The 12,313-nt window shown below is 30.7% G+C and overlaps 1 protein-coding gene across 4 annotated transcripts in view; it reads left to right on the top strand.

The window, feature by feature from the left end:
* Positions 1–7,308, top strand: part of LOC116771576 (cytohesin-1) — a 29,905-nt gene extending 22,597 nt beyond the window's left edge. For all 4 annotated transcript variants that reach the window (XM_061521148.1, XM_032663475.2, XM_061521149.1 and 1 more), the window contains 5 exons: positions 577–838; positions 2,546–2,664; positions 2,874–2,985; positions 4,171–4,301; positions 5,150–7,308. In XM_061521148.1, coding sequence (XP_061377132.1) covers positions 577–838; positions 2,546–2,664; positions 2,874–2,985; positions 4,171–4,301; positions 5,150–5,288 — 763 coding nt within the window. In that variant the 3' untranslated portion in view covers positions 5,289–7,308. The remainder of the gene's footprint in view (positions 1–576; positions 839–2,545; positions 2,665–2,873; positions 2,986–4,170; positions 4,302–5,149) is intronic.
* Positions 7,309–12,313: the final 5,005 nt, after the last annotated feature.

Here is a 12,313-nt window from a genome sequence, read left to right as displayed (position 1 = left end):
CGTGTAAATAATTTTTATATTAGTCTTACAAAAACCAGTTTTCGTTTTTATACGAATATATATATATATATATATATATATATATATATATATATATATAATATAATATATGTATAATATTTTATATGTATTATATATTTTACAATAAAACCAGCGCCTATAACTGGATATAATCCTTTGGCATCTGTCTCATCTAGAATTCTGAGCCGTTACAACCTTAAAATTGAGGTTGACATTTATATTGATCCGTTACGTGTGTTATGGAATAATAAAATACTGTTATTTTGATGTTTTCTAACTTTATAACGTTACACGTATTACAAGGGACTTGTTCTATAGACATGCTGCTTAACTTAAAGCTTTGCTTTTAATATAACAGTCCTCTGAATTTGTATAACATTGAGACTGTTAATCTCATGGTAGCGTATTTTTCCTTTACTGTTGAACAACTAAAATACTGCAATGTAATGACTAATATATTCTTCTTTAAGAGTAAATCTGTTTTCTTCGATGTGATAATAACAATAATTAAATATATGCTATATCATCTACAGTAACCAAATTCGAATGTTTCAGACAATTCCTATGGTCTTTCCGTCTACCGGGCGAGGCTCAGAAGATAGACCGTATGATGGAGTCGTTCGCCCAGCGCTACTGTCAGCTCAACCCTGACATATTCACCAACGCCGACACGTGCTACGTGCTCAGCTTCGCCATTATAATGCTGAACACGTCGCTACACAACCCCAGCGTGAAGGATAAACCATCGCCCGAACAGTTCGTCGCCATGAACAGGGGCATCAATAACGGAGGGGATCTACCGCAGGAACTGCTCTTGGTGAGTTTGTAACACACGTAGGGACACTACGTTTTTTTCTTAAATAAGAAAGCAAAGGTCCATCGTTGAGGTATAACTTTTTTTTTTTTTGCCAAAAGGTAAGGTTCAACAATGAGGTATTATTGTTTTTTTTTTCTCTTCCTTTTATATATTTTCTCGTTTTAAGATCAAAAGTTTTTTTATTTATTTCAATTAATTTATGTTTTTAAATTTAAAATGTAAGATTATTAATTTTATTTTTATTTGAAAGAACAAAAGATAGTTGTTATGCTCGTTACCGTTTTACGTCTTTATATACATATGTATATATTATCTGACATAGATAATAATGTTAGCTGATTGTTTTATTATGTACATATAAATTTTAGTAACGTCTTATCAGTGTTAATTTTGTTTTAAAATATTTTGAACATAAAATTGCATTCGGTTCGCTATGTTTTTAAACGTTTAAAATTTATAATTAGGTTTCAGATACTTTAGGAAAATTCAGAATTACTTTCTAGAAACGTGTATGTCCTATGATTAACATTAAACGAGTCTAACAGAGTAAATTTGGCCGTTTATTGTATACAAATAAAATGTCACAAGTAAATTTATTAACAAAAAATAAGACTCGTTGTATAATATGAATATTGGTATAATACATAATGTACCAACGACGTATTATTATATACATGCGAGAAATATGTAAGATTATTATATATCTCGTGTGTTCACAGTCCGGGGCCGCGTGATAACAGAACAAACAGACGAACACAATGTTAGAGGTCTCATTGAAATGTATATAATATTATATTATACATAACCATTTTATAATAAATTTATCATATAATTATACATTGTATGTATACACTGGTGTATAAGAAACACAAAGAGTGTTATACTTTGACGGATGTCATGGTAATTTCTGTATAAAACAGACACGTATAAGTAAAAGGTGGGTGTGAGAGAATGTTAAAAATCAACGATTTTTCTTCAAACTAAATCAAATAAAACGTTTATTTCGTCTTTTAATAAAATTATACACTAAATTGACGTAAGCTGAAAAATGTTTACAAATAAATTAACACAGAACCGTTACATAATAAGTTATTAAATACATAAAGTTTGCCTCGAACTAACCTTTTGTGACGCATCTGTTAGATGTCAATAAAATTGATGTTATCATACTCAAAGTAAACCAGCATCCACACCCCGACTCCCATTCAGTTATAAACAAACAATGACTCAACGGACGCATTCTAGAGCTTGTTATTAACAATCAATATTCTATATCTTACATGTCATAAGAAAATGTATCAACAGAATGACAGTTTCATTATAATATTTGATAAGAGTGATAGCGTCCAATGTTTAGTCACATCTGAGCGTTGAAAACGTTCAGTCTGTATTTATATTATTCTCTTATGTAATGTATGTCATTATATATTTCTGTTCCAATATGTGCTAATATATACAGAGTGAGTAGAACTATCGGTGGGTTGTTAGTCACAGTCTTAAGATATGTGCACACTGATACCATTACACACATTATATATGATAATGATTATTAATTAATTATTTATTAAATATAAGCTATAAAAAATTATTGTCATTAAATATTAATGGATACTATTATATATATTTAATTTCTCCTTGTCTTAAAATTAATCTCAGAATGTGTTTGTATAGGTCATATTAATATAATTTTATATGTAAATTTTTCAGTCTCTATACGAGTCTATAAAGACGGAGCCGTTCAAGATACCAGAGGACGACGGGAACGATCTGATGCATACCTTCTTCAACCCGGACAAGGAGGGGTGGCTTTGGAAACAGGGCGGAAGGTACTCGTAACATACATACATACACATACTTACACATGTTCACATATATAATAATATATTATAAAAATTGAACGTTTTGACAAAAATAAATAAAGTTTTAATTTTTAAAATACATTAAATTTTGTATTTATACTGTAATTTTTTTTATTTACTATTATTTCATCTCATTTCTTATTAAATTTGTTTTAATTGGTTTTTATAATTTGTAGGTATAAATCATGGAAGAGGCGATGGTTCATATTGAACGACAACTGCTTGTACTACTTCGAGTACACCACTGACAAGGAGCCGCGGGGGATAATACCGCTGGAGAACATATCAGTTAGTATTTATAATGTAACATACATACATACAGAAATTTATAGATGTTACATACAAACTATATCATTATAAAAACAATAAAGTAATCATCATATGATACGATAAGAAATAAAAAAGTATAATATAAATAATCTAAAAATGATATGATGCAGTATGCTTATATAAATATTCATATATGGAAAGTTGGAACATACCCTTGAGAAAAATTACATATAGAATGTTCAACAATTTTGTGCAGTTTAAAATGTACATCAAACTTAAAAATCAAAATAATAATTATCAATATATACATAACATATGTATGTGGTTGAAAAAAGTCCTAAATAGATATTAAACATCATATAAAACATGTGGAAAATGATGTAAGATATGGAAATATATTAGGTTGGTCAGAAAAACATAGATTTCTTGTATACATACACTCATACACACTCACATATATATATATAAAGTTTTTAATTATATTTATTTTAATACATTTATAAGTAAATTGTTTGAATTCTATATCTTCTGTGTTTGTTACCTGAGTAAATAAATACAAAAAAGTGCAATGGAAAATAATCTTATCATCCAACTAAGTATGTTAGTATGTTATACTCACACTGATAAGTCAACTAAAATGAAGAAGTCATTGACTTCTTTTTAACCACTAAAGTAAAAAAATGTGTTTATATGTGTGTCCATCTGTGGCAATATAGATGAGGTCATTTACATTTGATAACTCTAGCTTTAGATTCTTTGCGGTGCGTCTTATTTGTATTAAATTGATATCTGTCCAAATGTGTAATGGTATCAGCTCTTTTCAAAGATGTTGTAAGCCGTTTTGGCATATGATTACTCGAATAAGAGCTCAACAAATGTTTAAATTTTCTACTGACTACAATATTCATATAAATATTCAATACATTAACCCATATATCTAATGATTAATAGTGTCATATGATATCATACTGCACTATAATTTTATTGCAACTGTAATTAACTGATTTTAAACTTAACAGAGACAGACTCACGATGTCTCAACAAATGTTGAAGGTTTAGTCACAAATGACCTTGAGTTCTTCTTTTCTTGCGCAATAAGTTCATGGTAACTATAAATGCAGCAAAAATAATTTATAATATTAGTAATAGTAATTGATATTTGACTGACTGTGATGTAAAAATTGTGTATGTTTTTATAACCAGGTCCGTGCAGCGAGCGACCGTCAGCGTCCTCACTGCCTGGAGCTGTACGCGAGTGGTGGCGCGGATCTCATCAAGGCTTGTAAGACTGACTCCGAAGGGAAAGTTGTAGAAGGGAAACATACAGTATACCGGTGAGACATATGAATTACACCTTAGACGTAACCTTTCAGCATTCCATGGATTCACCGTGCGGGTGCCGGGTCCATCGCGTTGCAGGGAGAGGAGCTTCAACAGTGCGTAGGACTTGCGACCCAGGTGTAGGTTTAACTGGGCCCTATCTAAAACGCATTAAACGCTCACCTCCGCCGTCCAAATACTGTTAGGATAATTAGTGTTTATTTTCTGCATTCAGAAGCGACACCTCACAAATATTATAATTAAAGGTCGCTAGTAGGATAAGGCATTTGTTGATTAGCGTTCGTATGGGAAGATTCTCGTTGTGAGGTGTCGGCGGTATTAGTAGTGAGTGAGTGAGTTTTTGGTGCACCCACATTCGATTTATTTATGTGTGACTAATAGCTGTTTGTTCTGTTTAATTATTAATATTGATAGAGCACTATTTGGTATTTGTTCTTAATTTAAAAATGAAATTCATGACGTAGCGGTAAATAATTTGATTTTTTATCACTAAATTGTTTTTTAATAAAATTCGGCTTCTAAACCTAAAATATAGTATTAATTAAATCAATCATATGATATGTGAAAAAGTGTAAGCTTGAGCCACGTATTTCTTCAACACGTATGGTCAAGTAATAAGTTCCTGTTACATTAAACATCCTATAAGACTGTTTATACACTCAATATAGCGGGATGTGTCTTGACTTGACATTTGTTGTTCACATTACTTATGTCTTATGTATAAAACATACGCATGTAAAAGTAAAAGATCTGTTCGATGGCTGCCTATTTTGTTATAAAATTCTCTATCACATTGTAAATCCAACCATATATCTAATATCTAATGTCTATTTTTCCACAGCATGTCAGCGGCCACGGCTGAGGAACGCGACGAATGGATAGAATGCCTAAGACGGTCCATCAGTCACAACCCGTTCTACGACATGCTGGCACAGAGGAAGAAAAAGGCACAACACAACCTTCACTCCGGATCACACTAGCGTTGGCACACCGAGCATGTTTACTACACTGTGGCACAGATTATACATACCTAGGACATTAAGTGTGGCTTTGGTGACGTCATCGCCTCAACTATACCGGGCCAATGATATGATACAACAAATATTGAGCTACAATTTTATAAGTCGGTTTAACATCATGCCTACCTCATGTTGTGGTATTAGTCACTGGCATTGATGCGTTCGGGACGTGTCGTGTTCTGAGTTGCAATCGTCCGAACGGAATTATCATAACACCAATCGAAACCAGTTAATTTATATGAGTAATAATAATATATTGTACTCTAATGATTATATTATATGAAAATACAGCTAGTGGTCGGACAAATTACGTTTATTAAGGGATGGTTTGAATGTTATATTTAAAGACGTAAGTGTATCGAATGGTTTGTCACTTTCTATTCGATTGATAAATATTATGATTAGAAAGAGATAGGAAATAGCTTTAGGGCGCTGTAAATATAGAGAGTAACGAAGTATGAGCCGACCGGCAACTGAGGTCAATGAACACAGACAAGTAATAAATTATACGAATACAATATTGAACACTTCATTGAATTCGTCATACAAGTTCACAACAGTGCCCCTACCATGAGTTTCTATCGACAATCTAAACAGTTTTCAGTCTCTCGTTTATTAATCTGAAAACGTATTATCAACGCAGTTATTTGAATGAAAAACTTTAAACTGTCTGCATTCAGTTCGTCGTGGACACTGATGGTAGGGGTGTAGAATCCTGATCGAGTCGTCCATCGTGATCGTTCTGTCTTAATAAATGTGATGCGTAATATACTTGTGCAATGATTTACAGAAAATTACAATAACACAAGTATTTTCCGCATCATATTTAAATACAGCATATACATATAATATTGTGATATTTACATGTAATTGTTTTGTGCGTCCGTGCATCACAAACGTTCTTATTATTGTCCATGTATATAACGAAAGCAAGACTGAAACATTGTTTGTACGATAACGAATTTTTTATATGTATTTTCATTTTATTTTTTGTACATCGTTTCCATATCATGTATTAAGTCGCTAAACGTCTATTGTTTCAGTTCGTATTGATGACAGCTTCGATGTATTTATTATAGAAAATTAATAAATTACTTTTTTTTTGGTGAATATTTATATTAATTCTTATTGAAATTGCTTTTCGTTGCTTCGACAATAAAGTTTGATACCATTACCGGGCGACCATTGAATGTTTACACGGTTGCCCGGATAGTCCTAACGATTGTATTCTGTTAAGTATTATAATGTATAGATATCTAGTAGTTAATGTAACATAGCGCTGCTCGTGGTGTAAATACGGCTTAAACGTTTATTTTTTTTTTTAATATATTTATCATACTTTTTTTTTTGGTAACGCTGAATATTATAGAATTGTATGTTAGATTCCGCGTTTTTTTTTATTATATATATATCATATAATATAATTCTAAACAAAACTTCTACGTATAATAAATTATTGTCTTTAGTCTCTAATACTATTTAATGTCTACTGGATCTTAATCTTAATATTGTTATATTTGTAACGGGACGTGTATGTATATTTGCTTGTTGATTATCTGTGTAATGGCATCATTAACACAAATCACTCGGTTAGACTCGTATCAGCTGCGTTTATCCATTGGATGTGATTATGCAATAATTTGTTCTTCATTAATTTATATATATATTTAAAAATGGCCTACACTGCACAATGGCTATATATAAAAATTTTCTTTTACTATATGTATGGAAGTTCATTAGTTGCATAGTACACTCGCTGTGGACAACAGGACATGTAAATATAGTTTTAGTTTTATTAACCGTATTTAGGGAAAGGTGCCTAACGATCTGTTATAGTTTTATAATAAGGGTAAAGCTGTGTAAATTCGCGTGGCAAAAATATTAATTTATCTCAATTGTAATGATTTATATGACAACTGATATGCGCATAATAATGAAGTTGTAAATAATTTTGTATGAAAGGAATACATTATTATCATTATATTGAGTTTTTATTAAGACCTTATAATATTTTGTTTCAGGTTACAGTATATATATATATATATATATATATATATAAATATTCAATACAGACGTATTCTAGTTACAATTGAAAACTATTGAAAATTAAGATGCAAGACAGGTTTGTATGTAAACAAATTAATATACAGTAGGAAATATAAATACATGCATGTGGGGAACTTGACTGTGAGTGGTAAATAATTGCATACTGGTATTGAATATAATGGGACAGGTTTTTGATGGTTTTGTTATGGAATATTTTGCTATGGTTATTAAAGTGTGTAACGTACATATCTATTATTTTAAAGGCTGACTTAGAAAAAAATATATTTTTCGATTATATCGGATCATTAACGATATTAGATCTGAAAAATTTCCAATCTTTTCCACGTAGTTTATATAGCTCCAACATAATTTAAAGATTATATTTTCGTTAATTTTTCTACCTCGCAGTATTAATGTCGAGGTCGATGTAAATAAAGTATTAGAGTTGGTTGCATGTTAGAGGAAAAAATATGACAAACCAATAATACGATAATACGAACTACGTAATAAAATGATATATAACAAGGATTGAAAGATTTCCTTTTCTCGAAGCAACTTTACAATTATATTCGTCAACATTGGCTTAGTTAAAATTTAAAGTTAGTGTAGATTTAGACCATAATATGGAGTTATTTTGTTATATTGAATAATATTAAAAACTTGATGCTGTTTGGATGAATGTACGTGTCTTCGCCAAAAACCTTCTGAACGTATTTAAATAAACTTAAAAAAAAAATTAGCTATAATTTATACCGAAGTACTATTTATTTCTCGAGGAACCATGTCATAATAGTTGTATTTAGTCCTAAGCCACGAGATATAAACTACAGATGGCGCTACCAGTTGGTTAGAATATCTATTTCCAATAATACAAAAATATTAGTTTTTGTCTAAAACTAATGAAGCAGTCCACTCAGTGGAAGACGTGTGCAAAAGTTTCTTTTCGATATTTATTGTTTAATAAACATTTACTTGAATTTAAAAATCAAATGCGTTTTATTTATGATCGTCTCGATAAAATTTCCACATGTTTTACAATAAATAATGAAATATCTCCGTAAAATAGATATAAAAAAAATCAGTGCTATACTTTTAAAATCAGCACTTGTTCGAGCGTGACGTTCGAGTTGGCTTCCTTTTCCGACGTCGGTGAAACGTTGGTTGTGTAAAAATTTGCTGAAACATTTAGAATAAATACAGTTACTAAACAAAACAGCATGATTATAGTCTGATTTAAAATTTATTAAACTTAGTGTCACGACAACAATTTTTTTTTTAATTTAGTCTAATTTGTTATTGATTGAACGAAAGACCTATCTTTATTAGCTGTAAAATTAATGTAACTTATGAAATGATTTCAGTCCATAATATAAAGACAAATAATATACTTATTTTTCCTTATTAATAAAGTTTATAAAGGGGCGGATCAATATGAATTTATAACGTTATTAGTTGTGAAGTCACGTTAATATGGACATAAAAATAAACCATTATAATTTTATAATGGTTATATAAAAATAAAGTGTTAGATAAGAGTCTGAATGTTGGCGTATTCTATTGCAGTTCAATCAACCAGGTTTACGAGTTTGTGCTCTTTAAACTACTATAAGAAAAAGCTATTACCGATAGTTAAGTGATGTCCACAGTTCAACGCTCTGTTGACATTCATATTTTTCAATATCGAGACGAGCATAATAGCTAGATTTCTTCTGTATTTCTTCCGTTTTTAACGCATTCGTAGTACATATTATTATATTATTACGGGTTCAGAAGTATTTTTTATACTTCTTTTGGAACTATTTGGTATATAGAATATATTTAAAAAATCTCACATTTGCAGATATAATGAAGCTGTATTTTCGTTCTATCATTGTAAAATTTTCATACCATAAGCATTCCATACCGTGCGGTACGATACACAAAAAATATTTGCGCTATAAAGCGCTGAAGGTTGTCCATTTTTATAGAACTGGTACTCCACTGGAAGTACCTTATTACACATGCGAATAGCGCATGGAGTTAATTCTTAAAATGTTTAAACCTCATCAACATTAGAATGTTTGGTGCATCAGAGATATCCTCCAAGTATATTGAGATCTTGAAACCTAAAAATTTTGATTTATTGCTGCAATTATAGGCAGTAATTTGTAGTTTTATCTTTATTAACACGACGATTTTGACAAATGATTTCAAGAAATTTATAACAAACTTATTTGCGGGAAGGGCGCGTTTTATTCGTCATAGTTTATGCTAAACGTCTTATATTTAACCTGCGCCGGGAGACAGAAGAACAAATATATAGCTATTTGTCTGTATTGATAAATGGGTGCGACACATCTGTTTTAAGAACCTAATTTGTATAACAATCATTATTTACTCATGTCTTATTTATACTTATTATAGCAAAATGGAAAATTAACCAGTTGACAAATATATTATCGGATCCGAGAGTTACTTAGAAGCAATAGTGATGTTTCTCGACAGTGAGTTAGTGTTTGTTATGAAATTTATTGTTAGATAACTTTTTATAGCACCGTTGTAAATTTGTAATCTTTTACACGGGTTCGCCTACGTTTCAGAACGTAAGATTGACAGGTTTAGAATCATTGTATTACATTGCATTCATTTTAAAGTTTGGACTGATTGTAACATAGTAACATTTTATTTACTTTAACAAACAACTAGGAATACTTCAGAGAATATTATTGAAATACCTTCAAATGTATTGAATTAAAATTTTATTTTTCAATTAAATAAGGTCTTGAAAATAAAATCTTATCAATATTGGTGGAAAATTCCTGTCAGGGTCGCGGGGACAAATATTAAGAAGGCTTTAATTCTAAAAATCTTATAAAACACAAAACCCTTTTTTATCAAAAATGTATACTTGTCCATTATATTAATCAAACTAAACCTGAAATGTCATTATATATATAGTGGTTTTTGCACTAAAAGTAAGTGCGCTAAAACGAAATTTTGTTTCATTTTATTGCTTTAAGCCTCTAGTTCCGGAGCCTCTAATCTATCTTAGCGTTCTCATATACAAGTAGGGTTGGACAAGGCCAATTTCTCTTGACGCCCTCCATATATATGTTCCCGTGGTTTCTCCATATCATATATAATTTCTAGTTTGTTTTTTTTACATATATCTGATATATTTATTTATTTTTGTTCCGAAATAGTAAATATATACGGTATAATCTGTTCACTGTTTCTGTAATATTATACCCCGTTTGACAGTCTGCAAAATAGGAGTTCTGATAAAAATATTCTAATAAAATGCTAATTGAAAGGCTGTTCTGATGTCAAGGCGAAATGCTATGGACACACATTTAGATTTTCGTGGGGGGAGGCAGCCACTTATCATCAAGTAGAAACTCTGTTTTTTTAAACCTCTATAGTTAAGGAAAAGAAATGTAAGAATATGGTTATTGAATATTTCTTCAAATAAAAGTAAAGAAGACATATGTAAGTTCATCATATTATTAAATATTCCTTCAATTGAAACTATGCCGTACATAAATGTCATTTTTCTCGACGCCTCACACAGGAGTCACATTTTATAACAATGCAGAGCCACTTGACCTCTGTAATCTGTCAAGGTTAAACCAGTTACCAATATAAGGTAACCAATTAACCAATTATTGCTTCTAATATTACCTGTTTTAGGTTGTGAACGCCATATTAGGTTAAAAATTAACACAATCGATTATTACATGAATGAGGAGAAAGTATAAGCCTAACAAATCTGAAATAACAGCAACATTTTAAGCTGTTATGATACAAAGCGATTACATTGAACACAATCACTATTTACATGCAATGTATTACGTAACACTTAATACTTAGATTACTTTTTGACACGCTTCATCTGTTTCTTTGTAACGGGCGAGTGAAAAGCTGTTGAAATGTTGCCTAATGTTACTCCCATAGTATAAGGAAGTGAAAAAAACAGTCTAAGAGCTCACTGTGATCGGAGCATAATTTTCATTAACCATTAAGTATGAAATAAAGAGTTATTGCTAGAAGGGATTAGATCTGTTAGTTATGTGGGCAAATTCATCATCATCATCAGCCTATAGGAGCCCATGCTGAGCAAAGGCCTCTTTTCACACGGAGAAGGTTAGAGCATTAATCACCACGCTTGCTCAAGACGGGTTGGCGATTTCAATCTTATAATTTGAAATTATAAGACCAGGTTTCCTCACGATGTTTCCTTCACCGTCCGTCAGTGGTGTCTAAATACTCTTAAAAAGTACATATAATTCGGAAAAAGATAACATTGGTTCTTGCCAGGTTTCGGATCCGCGTCCTCATGTATGAGAGGCGGGCCTTTAACCTCCAGGCCACCACGACTCTTTATGGGCTAATTATATATCTTTAAACCATATTCATTTTCAACGATGGCTTTAACGAATTTACTTTATATTGCAGGATTTTTCAATTTCTACAGAAGGCTATTAATTACAGGCCATCACAATCTACCCTTTTACACTCATTAACTGTAATATAAAATTTGAATTCAATTGTACCTACATATCGTATTGGATTGGAATTTTCAAATTTTTTTAAAATTTGGTGATCCTTTTTACGTATAAATTATTTTTAGGCACATAACACGTTAACTTAAGACGATTTATATATCAAAATTAGCTCACTATTATATAAATAAACAAAGTCTGTAACAAAATTTTACGTAACTTTTTCATCTATAGAGATGAAGAAATGAATTGGTTAAAACGAATTTTGATAATGAGATTGTCAATAATTACAAATATAAAAAAAAATTCACATCGCATTTTTATGTAGGTAAAAATATTCTCGACTTTACCAAGAAAAACAATTTTTCCTCTGTAATGAAGTGCAATTATAAACACGGACATCTGTCAAGCTATGACATTAATAGAACGAATTTGCTTTTAGGATTTACCAGCGAGATA

The sequence above is a fragment of the Danaus plexippus genome, chromosome 8 (assembly GCF_018135715.1).
Source record: "Danaus plexippus chromosome 8, MEX_DaPlex, whole genome shotgun sequence".
NCBI classification, from domain to species: domain Eukaryota; kingdom Metazoa; phylum Arthropoda; class Insecta; order Lepidoptera; family Nymphalidae; genus Danaus; species Danaus plexippus.
The sequence above is the reverse complement of the archived record's forward strand: the minus strand, read 5'-3'. Positions and strand labels throughout refer to the sequence as shown.